Here is a 17,911-nt window from a genome sequence, read left to right as displayed (position 1 = left end):
AATCCATTTGCAAATGACTCATGATTATCAGTTGCATCACGGTCGCCACTAAAAGAAATTACATCACTTTACAGTAAGTACTTCCCCCTTGTTAAGTAAAAACATTCTAGCTGAGTGGTAAAGAGATTATTTATTCTTAATGTTGCCTTGTTATTCGTACAACGAAAAAAGTTTTGAAAATTTAAATTTATTTAGAATAATATCGTGTTGTTGTTTGTTTGTTTTATCATTATTCGAAATACAGTATAAGTATAATAATTAAATATTCTCTGTCTTTATAATAAATCCTTAAACATCACATGAAAAGTTTTTCTTGTTGTTGGGTTTTTTTTTCTTTATAATTTTTAAATACTTTCTATCCTTTCTTTGGTATCATTCGGTTTTTGGTTGTCGAAAATTTGAATATCTTTCGTTTGTTTCGTTATTAGCCTAGGAAAAACGAATCTAGTCCACAAAAGTTATAGACTTAGATCAAGACCTGTTTATAAATTTCGTTTATACATATATATAGATATATGTATATATATAATAACTTAATAATAGTAAGTACCATATGTTGTGGTTTGGTTGAGGGCTTTGGTATCTTATCTTTGGGTTGGGATCTTGGTTGTAAATATATGTAAATACAGAATTTTCTTTGGTTTAAGACGATTTCTCACTTTGTGTTTTCTTTTTTTTTTGTTTTGTTTTTGGTTGTATATAACTCCCCAGCCTTGCCTTGAAGAATAGCTTTTGCGATATTTTGGTGTAGAGGTCTGTATATATATATATATATCCTTTATCTATATTTAGTATATATAGTTTTCGTTAAGTTTTCTGTGTTCTGTTTTCGATTTCGTTCGGTTTGAGAGTGCGCAACTGTAAATTGTAGGTACTTATTAACTAACTACAAACACAACACATGCCGCCACGCCATGTAAAATTTCAGGGGGGGGGTTCGTCTTCCGAATTTTGGTGGCTGAAAAAATCCATCAAAATGCTAAATGTTCTAACTAAGTTTCCTTGGGTTCTCCTTCTTTACTTGCTTTTTTTTTTGTTTTTTTGTTTTTTTTGGCATTATCTAAGAGAGGTCAAGAGTGTTTTTGTTTTACTTTTTGGTTTTGCGTTTTTGGAAAACGTTGATTTGGCCTTAAACTTTTTGGTAGATTTGTTAGCTTCGGTTGGGTTCTGTTTATAGTGTAAGTGTTTGTGGCCAGAGTTGTGTTTTGTAATTTTCACTAATTATTTTTTGTTAAAATTTAAGGAAGTTATTATAGCAGTTTTGGGTGAGTGCCCCGTTTTGAGCATCATTAGGTTTACTTTCATAATGAATACGGTATAACGACAATTACTTAGAAGTTTCTCTATCATATAAATAAGTTTTAAATAAAATAATGCTTATGAAAAATAAACTACAATTAATATAAAATTTTAGAAACCTAGACTAAAAAAGATCAACTGAAAAACCCTATTCCTTACCCACAACTCTGGTTTGTGTTTGTGTCGAGTGTTTGGTTCGAGTTTTCGTGTAAAAAGGTACATGATAAGATTGTTTCACGACTCATCACTCCCGAGCTGGCTTGACTTCTAGACTCCAACTCTACGTCACTTGGTTGACATCCCCTACATTGCCCGCCGAAACGGAGACCGAGGCCGAGGACATGGTGGCCGTTGTGGTTGAAGCCTGGACAGCCATCACAGCTGCCGCCGCCGTGGTCTGCTCCTGACTCCAGGGATGCACCATGTCATAGTACTTGCGGTAATCATAGTCAAACAGCTCGAAGTCGATGCGATATATCTTGAGCAATTGGTCCAACGTTGAGCGATCGAGATCGGCGAAATAGCGCTCGACCAGGACCTCCGATTTAACGCCACTGCGCGCCTGGTTGCCAATCTTGCGCTGCTTCCTCTGAGGCAACTTACCCAAACCCAGCAGCAGCGATTCCAATCCCGCCTGTCGAATAATAAACTCCGAATCGCGCTGAAATGTCTCCGTCTTGCCTATGATGGTGAAGTTGACGCTGCAGGGCGTACAGAAGCTGTACACAGGAGCCCAGTGCTCGTCGAATCTCTTGCCCGCTGCATGTTCAGCGATCAGGAAGCGCACAAACTCCTCAAAGGTGGGTCCACATCTGGGCCAAGGTCCGCCCAGCTGGCGATTTCTATAGCGATGCACAATCTTGGTGCCCAGGGCCTTATAGAAGGTGTTCTTGTTGCCCTCCAGTTTGTTGCGATAGGCGCTCAGTATCCGCTCGAAGGGATCGCGCACAAAGAGAAAGGATAATGCACTGGGCAGGAGTTCCATTAGCTCAGCGAGCTCCGGCCGAGGGAAACGCTTTCGCGCCAGCTCCAGGGGCTGTGTCTCTGTGCGCTGCAGATACTTCACATCGTAGCCAGCTGAGGGAATAAACAATAATTTAAGATAAAGAAATGTATTAACTAGCAATAATGCTAAGTTATTCTGTAAAGGTATTAATTATAAGGCTACTGGGGCCTATAAAAACTGTTTAGATATACTATAAAAAAAGAGTAGGTTGCAGGAAATAATCTAGATTCCATAAGAGGGCTTTACATATTTATAAACGTAAATTCTGTAATTTTCTATAATTTTTAATTTGAGAGGGAGAAGGTATAGGATGGGTGATGAGCATAGGAGATAGTAGGGCTTTATAGCTAGAAAGTCTGTACTTTAACTGACTACTTTTTTCGAAGTAGCTTGTAAATCTATTTTACTATCAGAAGGACAAATTTACGAAGTTATAAGTACGGATATGTATATATATATAAGTATCAGAAATTTTAAATCAAAGTTCTTGCTCTGTACTCTAAAGGCGTACCCCTGAGATACCTACCAAGTATATTAAAGTAATACATCCACGTGCTGCTGGCTGCCTTGAAGACATTGCACCTAAAAAAAACACATTACAGCGTTAATACACATAATAAAAATAATATTATTAATAATTAAATTCCACTAACCAAACAAGATTGTTATGGCCCGGTGAGACGAAGAATTCCCAGGGATTCGGTGGGTACTTTTCCTGCAACTTATAGCGTTCGCAGACGGCGGCCAGGTGTTCGCTTCTCCGCTGCAACTCCCGCTCAGTGCGACTGTGCAGCTCCTCGGAGTACTCGTAGACGGGATTCAGAGTGCTCACAGGCAGCGACGGCGGTGGAGGTGCCGAAGGCACTGAGCTGGAACTTGAGTTGCCGGCGAAACCCTTGCCCTGCTGCTTGATGAGCAATCTCTGACGCTGCAGCTGCTGTCGTTTAAGCTTGAGCTGTTGCTTTGAGGGCTCCGCGTCCGCCTCCAATTCGGCAGCGGTGGCCCGTTCCCGATGCTCGTAGGCATTGAGGGATTCGCGGAAGAGAAAGGCAAAATAGCAGAGACCCACCAGGACACAGGCACCTATCTTAAGATAGGTCTGCAGTCGTCTTCCATAGCGCAGGCGGATGAGCATTGTTTCTGGGAGTATTTCTACCACGACGGCCTGTGGCGAGATCTAGGCATGTTCTAAGGATGTGATAGGGGTTCTGGAAGAGGATTAATAATTAATATTTAAGATTAGAATTAGATTAGGGACTAGGAAATATTTTGTGGAGAAAACTTCTTTCCTAATTAATTAGGAAATATTTTATAGAGGAAGCTTCCTTCTTTATTAATTAATTGGGGAATATTATATTGGGAAAGTTTCATTATATGTTCCAGTTTCCTTTGGCCCCCTTGGCGCATACTTAACGTCTTTTCAAGGCACAAAATATAAATAATAAACCCAGTTTGCAGCTTTCTGCTTTCCACCCCCCAAAAGCAACTCCTAAACTTCCTTTTTGGCGCTTTCGCCACTTGTTGGTGTGTATACACAGCAAACTACACACACACACTCGGCGACACACATTCCTACTCTTGGCAAACTACGTCATAGCCGCACACAGACACCCAAACTGGGACACTTGAGCGAAAAAGAAAAAAAAAACTGAACTGGCAACAAACATACACTCGGAAAGTAGGACGTCATCCTTAAGCGTCAACACTTGCCACTGCAGTTGCCGCTGCACGAGTAGCTGCCCCTACTTGCTGCCTGTCGAGGAGGGGGTCATTTGCTGGCCGGACTGGGAATTGGCCGCTGATACATATCTATTTCCTAGCACGAAGGCTGTAAAGTATTCACAACACCTCTGAGACCACTTGAGGGGCATTTATAGCTGCCCTGGACGACCCCCGTTGTCGCCAGGACGCCTAGTTAACCCATATGTCTGTCTGGTCCTCTTTAGCTCGATGGGAAAGTAATTAGCTTGCAGGATAACTCACTCACTTGGCAGCGCGACGGGCGTTTTAATTTTGATTGCTATTTTTCGGTGGCTCCCTGCGCGTGTATGTATATACAGCACTGAAAGCCTATGGCGCCCGCTCCACGCTACCCTCCTCCGCCTGCTCCTCCTCCTGCGGCTCTGTTACGTGTTGCGTTTGGCTTCGGGGCTCCTGCTGCCTGCTCCGCTTCTGCCGTGCTGCTCACGGCGGCCACTCGCTCTCAACTGCCAGTCGGCGGCTGGCTGCTGGTCCTGTGTTCTGACTCTGCTCCTTCGGAAGCCGACAATCCCAGGCATAGCGCCTGCGCAGGGAGAGCTGCCAGAGTTACACTGGGTCGGCGGGAATGTTGCTAGCTGGCCACCGGGTGAAATCACAGGATGTTCCGGGGCTTTTATGTGATCATCAACAGGGGCAGAAAATAATTTTTTATTTCCATTTAAAAGGTTAAAGATTTAACACTTTAAAAAAAATTGTAATGATGCAAACCTAACTCTTTATTTTTTTACTTACTCAAATTTTCGAAAGTTTCTTTATATATTTTAAAAATTTATTAAATTAAATTCTGATCAAGAATATATATGGGAAATGACTCCTTGATAGACTAAAGATCTGAAATATTTGAATTTAAATATTTATCAATATATTTTTTATTAGATAAATAGATAGTTTCTTGAACAAATCAAAGCATTAAAAATCTATAACCAAGTCAAAATAACATAAATTTTAATTCTAAATGCTTTTTTTTACTATTACAAAATTTAATTTTTGAAAAAACTAATTTTTTTTTAATTGTTGAAATTTTTAATGATGTAACCCCTTATAAAATTTTCATATTTTGAAAAAAAAGTAAAAATGTATTTTTTTTTTAGCATGGCTAGATAGATTCGCCTGTTGATGTTAATTTATTGTGTCGGAAATGACTCCTTCGCTGCGTTATTCTTCTAAAAGCTTATATTATATTATTTTTAATAAAGATTTTAAGTTGAAAAACATTTTTTACAACCGCAATGCTTGAATAAATTGAATTTTTGATAGCTCTCTTACCTTTGGCTATCAGCTTCCATTCCTTGTTGACTTTCGTCTTGAAACTGAGATTAAAATAATTAAAATCTTGATTGTGTCGTGGCCTTTCGGACGGGCTTCTATATTTCTGGGATTTCAAGTACTAAAAAAACCTAAACAAAGAAATTTTCTTTTTCAAAGAAAATATTCCACAAATATTTATAAAAGCCAAAAGTATTTTCATCTGCGAAAAGAAAACAACTTTGTTTTATTTTTTGTGTATATTAAATCTTTGTATTTTTTCCTTTTCTATAAATATTTTACTTTAAAGTACAAACAAATTATTAATAATAAACTTCTAATACTACGTTTTTAAGACACTTTCGTTTTTTGTTGTTGTTGTTCATCTTGTGTGGTTTGTTTTTTCTTTATACTCTTTCATTTTGCATTTGCATTTAAATATATATATTATTTTGTTGTGTGAGTGTTGCTGTTTCTGAAGCGCTATATAAATGATTTATCCATTTTTATACAACTTTTCCATTAACTTTGCTGAGTGTGTTTTAAATCGGGCTTATTGCAGCTGCTCTCGGTTGTTGTGAGTGTGTGTGTGTGTGTGGTTGTTGTGGCGGTCCGAAGAAGTGTGGTTCAAACAAGGATCACTAAATATGCTTCAATTTTCGACACTGGCTGGATTATGGATTCCGGGTTCTATATACGTCTATCGGTACTATATGGTACTATATGCAAGTTATGCTAGGGGCTTACATTTTGTTTTGTTTTTTTTTTTTGCCTTGCTTTAAAGTAAACATGTACAAAGTATCAAAAGAACTATTTTATGTAGCAATCATCATACAATATATATAAGATAATAATAATATTGAACAATATATATATATATGCGTGTGAAGAAATATATATATATATATATAATGTTGTTTTGTTTTGTGTTTTTGTCTAGCGCTTTGCCTTGCTTTGCTTCAATTACTTTACTCTTTGTTTTCCCCTATTTGTTCAAATAACATTTAGCAAAAATAGAGCCTGCCTTATATACAATACAACTTTTTTTGTTTTCTTTTGTGTGTGTGTGGTTGGTTCTCCTTCACGATATTCCCTTTTAGTTTTGCAAAATATATAACATTATATACGGTTTGTTTCTGTACTTTGTATATATATAATATATATATATATATAATATGTTCTTTTCCATTCACGACAAATACTAGGCGACTGATTCTCAATATTCTCCATTCTCCACTCTTTCTACGATCTCATTTTGTATCTTTTTTTTTTTTTTGTTGGTTTTCCATGTGTTTTTCATTTTTTTCTGCTTGGTGCTTTTTACACTTTTGACTAACTTATTGCATAGGTTTCGGGTTTCCATGTGCATTATATATATGTATATGTATATATTGTTGGTAAAGAATTCGCCTTAAGATTACTGTGTGTCCTTAGGCTAGAGCATTTAAAACTAAAAAACAAATTTTTCGAAACAACGCAAGCTTACGGAAACTATATATAGGCTATAGATATATCTGTATATGTACTGTTTATATTCATATTTTATAAGGTTACAAAAAAAGGTTCTATAAAACCTAAAAAATAAGGGTGCACGTGAACTGCTCTGATCTGCTGGATCCAATGGATCAGCTTTTGTTTCTCTTTTCCTATAAAATTAAAGACTTTCGACTTGGCGCAGCGCGTTAAAAGTAGGACAAAAACTAGGGATGTGCATATATATCGGGAAAAAAATCGATCATCATATGAGAAAATATCGTACATTATTTATGTATCGAAATTTTAAATATCGAAACAGTATTTCACTTTAAAATATCAACACATTTTTGATTTATCGAAATTTTAAATATCGAAACATTGTACCTAACTTTAAAATATCGATACAAAAAAAATGTATTTTATTTGTCGTTTTCACCGATAGCTTATATTAACCCGATATATAAAAGATAATATCGATTTATCGGTAAAATGTCAAATAATATATCGATCATCGCATTATATATTTTACCTTATCGATAAATCGATATTTTCTAACTTCCCTAAAACAAACTAAGCCTAAAAATGGGGTGTTCATAGGTTGCATTTATATAAAAAAAATTAAAGAAATAATATTTACAGGTGGAAATCCGATTTAGAAATTAAACTATGCCTGGTTGAGAGAGAGAGTGGGTGTGTGTGTGGTGTTGTGTTTCAGCCAACTACTTTGCCTAGTTTTTTTTTATTCTACTTGTTAGAGTTTAGGGGAGCTTCTCGAATACGTTAACGTTTACTCAACTAATTTGTTCAATTTTCCTCTTTTCTGAGCTATACATTAAATTGCCTGTTTCACTTGACTAGCAGATCATTTCCAATGGTTACATTTGGGGCGAGCAGTGGCGGTGCCAGAGATGAGAGATATATATAATAGGTTCGAAAAAGAAAATGTAAATGAAGTTTAAGCGGCGCTTGCATCCGTCTGTCTGTGGGTGAGTAGTGTGTGTGTCTGGGAGTGTGATGTTGCTCGCTATGAGACGCAACATTATTGCAACTTGTGGCTACCACTAACTATACAAAAGATCCTCAATCGGAAACTAAGAAGCTAAGAACTACAAACGAAAGCGTTCGGTATCAGTATCAGTGCATGTGATATATATATACAAGTAGCCGATCGTCTCCTTCCTATGCCAGCTGGGGCGAGCTGCTGTTGGCGGAGCGCTGCTCATCAGCTGTCGTTTCGCTCGCAAACTCCTGGAAACTCAAGCCCAGATCGTTGTTGAGCTGCACAATATTTAGCATGTCGCCGGCCTCGCGCCAAGTCTGCTGCTGCTGATGGTGATGATGATGAGGTTTTCTTACCAAGCCGCCGCCTCCGCCACTGTCGTCATCCTCCTCGCTGAGTATATTGTTCAGACAGAGGTTGAACTCATCATAATCCACAAAGTTAGCACAGTCCAGGGCCGTGGCATTGGCCAGCTCTGGCATTAGCACCTCATCCACATCGGCGGCGCTGCTGCTGCTGTGGTAGGACAGCAGGTGATCGGCTTCCTCCATGTAGCCACCGGCTGCTCGCGCCAGATTCTCGTACTCGGTCGTCGCCTCTTCACCGTCCTCGTCCTGCGCCTGGGCTAAAGGAAAGCTGCTGCTACTGCTGCTGCTGCTGCTGTGATTGATCTCCAGCTGTTGCTGCTGCAGCTGCTGCTGCTGCTGATGCGGCTGCTGTTGCTGTTCAAAGTCTTCGAAAAGCTCCAGCAGATCGTCTTCATGCGCATCGCTCGGATGGTTCAAGCCTTTAGCCAAGGCGCAAAACTCTGGTCACTTGTAGTCACGCGACGTTCTTCTTCGACGTCCCTCGATCAACATGGACTCGCCAATGACTAGGAAAGGCAGTTAAATTATAAATAAATATATTTATTTTATTATTATTATAATAGCTCACCTGCACTGCGCGTCTTCCGCCTGGCCTCGGCCACGCTCTCTATACTCCCAGCATTGGCATTCGCTCCTGCCTTGCCTGGTGTGCCTTTTGGCTCGGCTGCCGCCGCGGCTGCTGCAGCAGCTGCTGCTGCATTGCTACGACTGTAAATGATCTTATTGGCCGCTGCACTGGCACGCACACTACGCCGCGTGCCAATCTTCTCGTCCGTCGGCGAGGTGGCAGAGTTTACATTGTTGTTGGAGGCTGGGTTCGTGGTGGTGGTGCTGCTGGCCGCTGCAGCTGTGGCTCCTCGGGTGGCGTGCACTACGCTGGTACTGCCTCCGCCAATGCTGTTGTTTTGGCTGGTGACCACCACAGCTCCGCCAGGCGTTGTTGTGGGGGCTACAGAAATGGGCACACTAGGACTGCTGTTCGCATTGTGATTGCTGTTGGCGGCAGTGGGATTACCACTAGGGGCTTGAGCCTTGCCTGTTCTGGGTGTACCCGGTGGCGGAGCGGTGGCATTTAAAGCCAAGTTGTTGGGGGTTTCTAGAGGGAGAAGAGGGAAAAGGAAGATTAGTATTGATATATCAAACTCTTTTGTCATCCCTATGTGCTCTAATATTAACCCTCGCCGATCAATATGCAAAGCACCCGGCTATTATTATCAACATTCTGCTAGAGTCTAGACTTTGGCTAGACTCCCAACCCTTTAGGTCAAAGTCCAACTTACTGTGCTGCTGCTGATGTTGCTGCTGCTGCTGGGCATTGCGTCGCGTCACGTGCTTCTCTACTGCCGCTGCTGCTGCATCGCCTGCCTCCACCTGGGCCTGCTTGGAGTTGCGCACCTTGCCGGCCACCTCGATCAGTGGTTCATCCGAATCGGATGACTCAATCTCCATCTTCTTGGGCAAACCACTTGCAGCAGTGGTGTCAGCTTCTCCCACATTGTTTGTAGACACGGTGACACTGCTGCCACTACTAACTCGAGGTCGCTTCATGTTGCTATCGCCCAAGTCGGAGGCATCGTTGCTGCTGCCACACTCAGACTCCTGCCTGCGCCGCTTGTTATTGTTGTTGTTGTTGTTGTGATTAGGTGTGGGCGTTAAAACCCTTGGGCTGGCGGTGGAGGAGGAGGCGCGGGATAAGCTCTTGACAGTGCTGGGTGTGCTGGCTGCGGCTGTAGCAATGGCTGCGGTGGGTTCAGGACTAGCTTTCGGCGCATCCAAGGGACTCTCCAAACGACTACTGGCTCGCGTTCTAATCCTCGGCGTTTCCCCATCCACCTGGGCAGGTATCTCTATAGAAATGGGTTGCAGTGAAGAGGCATTGGCTTCGTTGGCTTGCGGCCTTTCCTGCAGCTTCTCCTCCTGCTTGAGCTCTCCTGCTTTTGGCTCCTCCACTTTGGGTTCCACCTTGAGCACTGGCTTATTTGCTTGTTCCTTCTTGATGGTCAATAGTGGTGGCATCTCCTCCAGCTTCACCTTCACTTCAGTGGTCTTGACCCCCGGCTGCTTGCTCTCTGTGAGCTTCTTGATGAGATCATCGTGTTCGAGTATATGGTGTTCGCCATTCAACTTGACGCTGCCTAAGCTACTTGTCTTTGTGATTGTTGTGGCTGCCACTGACGACGTGGTTACAGTGGCCAGTGTCGTCGCTGCTGGTAGCGAGTTCTCCAGGCTGTTGAGGAAGACCGACCCACTGGAGGCGCTGGCACATTCACTGGTCTCCTTTATCATCGACGACACTATGTCCTCGAGATCATCGGGAAAATCACCCTCCATCTTGGCCAGTGCCTTTTCAATCTCATCGTCTGCTTGCTGTTTTTGTTGCTGCTGCAGGGAAACCACTCCTCCAGGAGCTCCAACTGCTGTAGAGGCTACTGATACCGTCGTCGAGCTGGGCGCCATCACTGACGTTGTCACCGTCATGGCCGTCGTAGGTGTGCTTCCCTGTGATTGTGGCTGCTGCTGCTGCTGCACCAAGGTTCCCGCCTTGCTCACCTGAATGGGACTGCTGGAGGAGAGCTGATGGGGACTCTTCTCGGACAAAGCATCCATTGACTCAATGCCGCTATCCTCGCCGCCACCATTGTTGCCATGACCGGGTGTTCCGCTGCCATTGCTGGCTGGCGAGTTCCTCAGAGTGTTGGGTAGCGCTGCTGGCGAGGAGGTAGAGGTGGTTATAATGGACGCTGATGTGGAGGAGGTTGAGAGTGAAGCAGCAGCAGAGACGGGCGCCGAGGCGGAGGTGGCCACCACCACCACTGCAGCACTGTTGACCGCGGTCATGTTCGGCATAACCACTGGCAACTTTCTATCACAGATCAGCTGAGTCGTTGGCGTGGTGCTGGTCGTCGTTGGAGCTAGTGTTGCCGTTGCCACTGCTGCCTGAGCTGAGACTATGCTCGGAGCCTGCTCGCCTGTGACCTGCGGCGTCGTGACCTTGGTGATCTCCACACGCTTTAGGGTCGTCGCACTGGGCAACATGGTTACGGCCGCCGCCAGTTGTCGCTGCTGTTGCTGCTGCTGTTGTTGCTGCTGCTGTTGTTGCTGCTGCTGTTGCTGCTGTTGTTGCTGCTGCTGCTGTTGCTTCTGTAGCTGCAGCTGCTGCACGGCTGTGATGTATGGCGGCGGCTTATGGTTTTTTGTCATCGGCTTGCCACCCACAATGGGTGTAATGGTGGCCGCAGTCTTGATTGGATTCTTCATTGTCATTAGCCGATTATTGTTGTTGTTGCCGCTGTTGGCATTATTGTTATTGTTGTTGCTGTTGATGGCACTCAGGGTGATGCTGCTGGGCAAGGAGGTGGCTATCTTGCTTAGCTGCTGCTGCTGCAGGGTAGTGGTCGTCGTCGGCGTGGTTCCCGTATTGGTGGAGCCCACAATGAGCTGAGGATCGCTGAGCGATTGCTGGGCCTGGGCTTGAGCCTGAGCCTGGGCTTGAGCCTGAGCCTGCGCCTTGTGTGCCGCCTCCACAATAGCACTGATTGTCAGCCCATTTTTGCCCGCCACAATTGTGGTGGTCTTGGTGGTGGTAGCTGCTCCAGTCTGCAGGGGCATCGCTGGTGTAGCCGTCGTCTTCTGAATCAGTATAGGCAATCCATTGACATGAGGCGGAGGCGTGAGCTTGGCCTGCTTGTCTCCGCCATCTAAAAGTAGCTGCTGCGGCGGTTGCTCGCTAAAGCTACGTTTCAGCTGACGTTCATCATTGATGGTTCCCTCCTGGTTCTGTCCGCCCTTCTTGCGATCCTTGCGGGTGTTCTTCACCACCACATGGTTCTTGCCACGCAAACGGATCTGCAGGGGAGGGACACGAGGCTCGTTTAGACCTGGGACAGGCTGGGCTTGCTGCTGCTGTTGTTGGAAGTTGGCGTAGACAGGATGATGTTGCTGTGGCTGCTGGAGCGGCTGCTGTTGTTGCTGTATCTGAGTTGCTGGCTGCTGCAGTTGTTGCTGCTGCTGCATCTGAGTTTGCTGTGTCAGTTGCTGCTGCTGCTGCTGCTGTGTCTGCAACGTGAGCAGCTGCGTCTGCAGTGGCAACTGTTGCATGTGATTGTTGGCCACCAGGGGCAACTGCTGCTGCTGGTTCACTATAATCTGTCCCTCGTAACCTGCTCCAGCTGCTGCTACTGCCCCCGTCTCCACCTTGTCCAGCTTCAGCCGCAGCTTGATCTTCTCCTCCGCCGCCTTTGTCTTGGCATTGCCTTTCGCTCGCTCTCTTTTCGGCTTGGGCGTGGCAGGATCCTTGGCCTTACGCTCCTTGACACCCTGCTGTAGCTTCTCTCTTAGCAGATTCGGCTTGGCCTTCTTATTGGGCGCTCCAACAGCAATTACTGCATTGCCGCCACTCACTGATTGGGGTGAGTTCAAGCCAATCAGCGGAGAACTGTTGCTGGAACGTGGTGAATTCTCTCCAGCAATCAAGTTGCTGTGGTTCGCCTTCGACACGGGTGTCTTCCTGGCCCTGCCTGAGGCTGCCGATTTGTTAGACGCCAAAGAGTCGCGGGATCTCTCCTGGTCACTGTTGATGGCCATAGGCAGCTGCTGTGCCGAATTCGAGTCCTCTTCGGAGAAGAGATTGTTGGGCAAGAGCATGTCATTGGCCGGATTGAAGTTGAAGTTGCCCAGGCCACCGCTGGTGCGGAATGGCATCTGCGAGGTTTCCTGTTCCGCCTCGGTGTCGCTGTCATCGCTGGCCATGGGTTCCATGTCGCCGGTGTGGGGATTAATGATGAATTGCTTTTGGGGAGGCCTTTGCTGGTGTTGCAACTGCTGCTGTTGTTGGCGTTGAACCATTTGCAGCTGTTGTTGCTGCTGCTGCTGTTGTAGTTGCAGATGTCGCTGCATTTGCTGCTGGTTCTGGCGTTGCTGCAACTGAGCAGGAATTTGCAATTGCTGTCTCTGCTGTTGCATTATCATTTGTTGCTGCATTTGTGGTTGCTGCTGCTGTTGGAAAGGCATTTGCAGCATTTGTTGCTGTTGCTGCTGCTGCTGTTGTTGTTGTTCCATGGGCGCCTCTTGCAGCGTGCTCAGAGCTTCACCCACATCCATCCCCACCGCCGATAAATTGTCCTCGATCAGATCCAGGTCCAGATCCTTGGCATCCTGCAGCAGCGATTCCAGCTCGTTTTTATCTTCAAGACTGAGCGTCGAATCCAGATCACAGTTAAGAGTAGGCAGCAGGGCATCCAGGTCGTTGGTGGTCAGGGCATCCAGTACGGACAGCGATATTAGGGAGTCCACCTGACCCTGAGCCTGGCTCGTAGCCTGTTGCTGTTGCTGTCCCTGCAGTTGCTGCGTCGGCAGCGTTGGAGGCGGCAATTGTTGTTGCGCCTGTGGCTGTTGCTGCTGCAGCTGCTGCTGCTGTTGTTGTTGTTGTTGTTGACCAGGCAGGTTGACTTGCTGCTGCTGCTGCTGGAGATTGTACTGCATCTGGTAGCGCGTGAACTCCTGGAAACTGCTCTTGGTGGCCGAGTCCATGGGCTTATTGATACCGGCGAGGGGCCAGCGCGAGTTGGCTGCCGCCTGGTTGTAGTCTGGCGGTGGCGCTGCAGGTACATGGTGAGCGGTAAGCTCGCTGGACGCATTGGATCCAGGCGCAGGGGCAGGCGACATCATTTGCGGTTGCTGCTGCTGCTGTGCCATTAGCGGACTGTGCATCGAATGGTGACTGGAGGCGGGCGAGAGTGCAGGTCCCAGGGGCGATGCTCCACTCATGAACTGTTGCTGCTGCGGTGAAGCCTGCGGCATTTGCAGGCTCATCAGGCGCTGCTGCTGCTGTTGAGGATGAGGTGGCGGTGGGGCCAAAGGCAGTCCGCCAGGTCTTAGTTGCTGCTGCTGCTGTCTCAGCTGTTGCTGCTGTTGTTGCAAGGGACTCATGCCCATGTTGTTGAAGCAATCTGGTGGGGCAAAAAGCAAGAAAATTAATACAGATTCCTTGGGGAGAAAGAAAATAAACTGAGGCACTTACCAGGTGCAGGCTGAAACTGCTGCTGCTGCTGTTGCTGCTGCGGCGGCATAAATCGCAGCTGCTGCTGCCGCTGTAGTTGTTGCTGACGCAGGGCCACAGCCTGCGGAGACATTTGCTGCTGTTGCTGCTGAAAACGGTGCGGGGGAGGTGCCTGCTGCTGCTGCTGAGTATACAAATGATTGCCATTGCCGCTGGGACTGAGCATAGCCTGCTGTTGTTGCTGCTGCTGCATACTCCGCATCACAACGGGCGGCGGGCAAGGAGTAGCCGACGCCCCTTGAGGCGTTGTTGGGGAGGAAGGCACCACCGGACTCAGCACATCGCCCATGAGGAAATCGCTTGGGGTCGCCGGACCAGAAGAGCGCATCGGAGAGTTCATCAACTGCGCTCCACTCGGACTCATGCCGATCAGCGGCGACTGCTGCTGCTGCGGAGACTTGAGCTGGTTCGGATTCGACATGGCATTGCCGTCGTTCTGCAGAAGATTCACCAGCAGCGGCGACGATATGGCAATGTTATTGCTGCCCGTCGACGTGGCCGTGGGCAGCGGATGCGGCTGATGCTGATGGGGTTGCTGCGTATGCGCAAGTTGATGCTGATGCGGATGGGGATGATGGGGCAGCGGGCTGGAGACGGGAACAATCGCAGGCTTGGCACTTGCGCCCGCTATGGCAATAGATGAACTACCGCTGGCAGCTGTGGTACTAGCAGCGGCCACCGTGGCAACTCCCAATCCCGGATATGGCGGCGGTGGTGGCTGGATGAACTGAGATTTGCTGCCGGGCGGCGTCGTCGCCACCGTCGTTGTCGTTGGCGTCGTGGGTGTTAATTCGCCATTCTGTGACGTCTGCGGTGGATTCTTCAGCACCTTCAGCGTCACGTTGGGCGGCGGTGGCGGACCCAGGCCGCCCGCCTCCCGACCTTGCAGCACTCGCGCCTGCCGCATGCTCTCGAAGGGAAAGTCTCGCGGCACTCCCGCCGTTCCAGAGGGCGAGGGCAGCAGCAGCGGCACCTTGCCCTCCATCGGGCACACCGTATTGGGGGACTTGAACACCGGCGGCGTTTGCTGAGGTCCCGGAACCTGCTGCTGCTGCTGAAGCTGGAGCTGCTGCTGTTGTTGTGGAGGCATCTTCTGCAGAGCCGCTCTCCTTTGCTGGAGTGAGATTGCATCGCTGGAAACATTCTGCGGCAGTTGCACAATCCGCTGCTGCTGCTGCTGTTGTTGCATGTAGGCGGAGGCCGCCTTGCTGGTGCTGGGGCCATCGAAACCCGGGGCCAGAGCCACCAGACTACTCTTGTTGCCGGAAGACGAGCCAGCCGCCTCAAGTGTCTCGTTTACATTATCTGCGGGCAGAGTAAGGGGACGGTTATAGGGGAGTTAAGGAGAATATCATAGAGAACTCACCCTTGGTTATCTTAATATCTTGTCCTCCAACTTTCAAAGTTATCACAGAATCGCCCTCGAACTGCACGGACTGAATGTTGAGGGCGCGCAGCTCGGGATTGCCCTCGGCGGCCAGTTGGCGCAGCCGTTGCGCTGCATCCCAGGGGAGCGACACCAATATCCGCACCAGTGACGGTTCAAGCTGCTGCAATGGTCCGAAATCGTTGGTCATTTCGCAATTTTACGGCATTTAATTAACATTTAAGGAGCCCGCAGGAAGAGGAAGAAAAGACGGGCCAGTGAAATTGGCTAGAGATGGCATACATTTTATCGATATATCGAAACTAGCCACAGCTGCTGCAGCCCTGGCGTACACACACACAAACGCACCGAGTCGTGTATTGGAAAGCACATTGCTACAGCCAAACAACGTATTTAATATTATTAAAAACATTCCCAATGTAAGCTAGAAGATATAAGCTTTGCCCGCTTTATTGGTTTTGCCTTGCTTTTAATCCAATTTCCTTGTTTTGGGCAGCTGCCTCTGGGCTCTGTTGCGTGCGTGAGGGAGATGGCTATAGGAGACTCATTGGAAATTCCAACAACAATTTGTTCAACAACAGGCAATAATCTATGCGTTCAGCTTGAAGCAGCCCAAAATTAAGTAACCATAGCGCTTTTCAGCTGACTGCATTTCCACGCGCGGCAAGTGGATAGGGTGAGGGGGGGTTGGGGGTGCCCACAGGTTGCATTTTCACATGCGTTCGTGCGTTTTCCTACGTCTTTTTTTGTTATCGATACCCCGACGTCGTCGCCATTTTTCTTCTTGGCCTCTTGGAAGGGTGTGCGAGAGTGTGTGTGTGTGTGACTGTGTGGCGAGAGAGTGTCTGTGTGTTTGTGTGAGTGTGGCAGAGGGAAAAGGTAACCAAAATACTTGCCCAGTATTAAGGCGGGGGGTAACAAAGGGGCGGGCCGATTAATAAAATCACAAAAATGGAACAAAAAGAGGAACACACACATGATGAATGCATGCATGTTTGAAATGGGTAACTGATGCTGTTTTTGTTGCCCGTGTTGTGGTTTTTGGTGGGAGAGAGATTGCGTGGGTGACGCAAGTGTTCAATGGGCGACCGCGACCCTTCCTCCCCCCGCCGCAACCAAACTCAGCACACTCCAAGCCCCCCACCCCACTCCCACGCTCAGTGGATGGGATGTGAAGTGCAATAATCGCAGATCAGCTGTTCGGCAGAAAACGTCGAGAAAGGGCAAGAAAAGGGCCTCCGAGAAATGCGCGACTTAACAACTAACTCACCTGTTTAAGTGGCATATCATCACACGACAATCGCACGCGTCGTAGATTTAATTGGTAGAACGCTGCTCAATTCTCGCATTTAGCTTTTATGTCCCCGCCGCTCGGGGAAATCGGTGGCAGATGATTCAGGTGGCGTCCTTTGCGTTTAAACAATTGCATGTTTGCATTACACACGAGATTTTTTGTATTTTTCGGGAATGGAATTGTTTTCGATCCGATCCGCCGATTTGGGATCCACCGTACATGTATATGTATGTGCAGCTGGGCTCACTCGCTAGTTTTTAACCTCTGCGACTTTGTTTTTGGGCATTTTCCACCGCTGCCACTTTTTTCTTTTTCCTTTTTTACTTTTTTTTTTTTAGTAGTAGCCTCACTAACACACTTGCACACACTGGCACACACCACACACACACAGTGACAACGTGCGGGGCGCGGGCAGGGCTCCGCTGCTGCTTTGCTTATTCGGATACGGATTTTCCTGCGTCACTTTTCAGGCGCTCTTGTTGCCACAAATCGCGCTTCCCCGCTGGCTGTACTATGTTCAGGGGCTAATTAATAGGGCTCTCGAACTTATTGCGCCCTCACTGTTCTCCATTTCACGCACGGCAGCCCAATAATATTGCTTTTCACAGGCGCTCGAAAATTTTTCTCGCATTTGGGCAGCCAATTCGGGGCATAATTTCACACGGTTCGCGTGCGCTGAAACACTCGGTGGACGCACTCGGATGCGGCGGAAGGTTCGCGGTAGATTTTCAGCCTATTGCTGTCGCTGGGGCGATGTGTTTTTGCTGTTTATTTTGTACAAAAAACTTCGAAATTCCACGAACAATTACAATAACAACCGCCATTTGCATTCAGTGGTAGCCATTTTTATTTTCCAGCCGGTGTTGCCAATCGGTCGCGTGCGGTAATTTACTAAATTTCCCCGAATTCTGTGTTTCCAGGGCTGCACAATAAAGGGTGTTGATCAGCACTGGCTTTTATCGTGACTTCTGGCAGCGCTAGTTCATAAGGGTTCTAAAGAGATTCATAGGTCAGTCA

The 17,911-nt window shown here is 46.8% G+C and overlaps 2 protein-coding genes across 3 annotated transcripts; both read right to left on the bottom strand.

Annotated features, from left to right (window-relative positions):
* Positions 1-111: 111 nt before the first annotated feature.
* On the bottom strand, positions 112-4,496 carry LOC108081457 (carbohydrate sulfotransferase 11). 2 transcript variants are annotated; one of them, XM_017176647.3, is made up of 4 exons: positions 4,289-4,496; positions 2,959-3,513; positions 2,832-2,887; positions 112-2,376 (listed from the first exon to the last, which is right to left on the bottom strand). In XM_017176647.3, the coding sequence occupies exons 2-4, from the start codon at positions 3,438-3,440 to the stop codon at positions 1,580-1,582; spliced, it is 1,335 nt and encodes a 444-aa protein (XP_017032136.1). In that variant the 5' UTR covers positions 3,441-3,513; positions 4,289-4,496; the 3' UTR covers positions 112-1,579. The 2 variants fall into 2 exon arrangements, with proteins under 2 accessions (XP_017032136.1, XP_017032137.1); XM_017176648.3 differs by having other exon boundaries at positions 4,293-4,496.
* Positions 4,497-6,049: 1,553 nt separating this feature from the next.
* On the bottom strand, positions 6,050-17,907 carry Ncoa6 (Nuclear receptor coactivator 6). Its single transcript, XM_017176566.3, has 6 exons — positions 16,871-17,907; positions 15,580-15,763; positions 14,175-15,518; positions 9,436-14,103; positions 8,724-9,251; positions 6,050-8,661 (listed from the first exon to the last, which is right to left on the bottom strand). The coding sequence occupies exons 1-6, from the start codon at positions 16,883-16,885 to the stop codon at positions 8,600-8,602; spliced, it is 6,801 nt and encodes a 2,266-aa protein (XP_017032055.1). The 5' UTR covers positions 16,886-17,907; the 3' UTR covers positions 6,050-8,599.
* Positions 17,908-17,911: the final 4 nt, after the last annotated feature.

The sequence above is a fragment of the Drosophila kikkawai genome, chromosome 2L (assembly GCF_030179895.1).
Source record: "Drosophila kikkawai strain 14028-0561.14 chromosome 2L, DkikHiC1v2, whole genome shotgun sequence".
Taxonomy (NCBI): Eukaryota; Metazoa; Arthropoda; class Insecta; order Diptera; family Drosophilidae; genus Drosophila; species Drosophila kikkawai.
This window is presented reverse-complemented; position numbering and strand designations above follow the sequence as displayed.

Coding starts and splice junctions, on each gene's coding strand:
- Ncoa6 (XM_017176566.3), bottom strand. Junction 15,519..15,579: donor AGATATTAAGATAACCAAGG/GTGAGTTCTCTA, acceptor CTCTGCCCGCAG/ATAATGTAAACGAGACACTT. Junction 8,662..8,723: donor GCGGAAGACGCGCAGTGCAG/GTGAGCTATTAT, acceptor TGCCTTTCCTAG/TCATTGGCGAGTCCATGTTG.
- LOC108081457 (XM_017176647.3), bottom strand. CDS start 3,440: ATGCTCATCCGCCTGCGCTATGGAAGACGACTGCAGACCTATCTTAAG. Junction 2,888..2,958: donor GGCCATAACAATCTTGTTTG/GTTAGTGGAATT, acceptor TGTTTTTTTTAG/GTGCAATGTCTTCAAGGCAG. Junction 2,377..2,831: donor GTATTACTTTAATATACTTG/GTAGGTATCTCA, acceptor TTATTCCCTCAG/CTGGCTACGATGTGAAGTAT.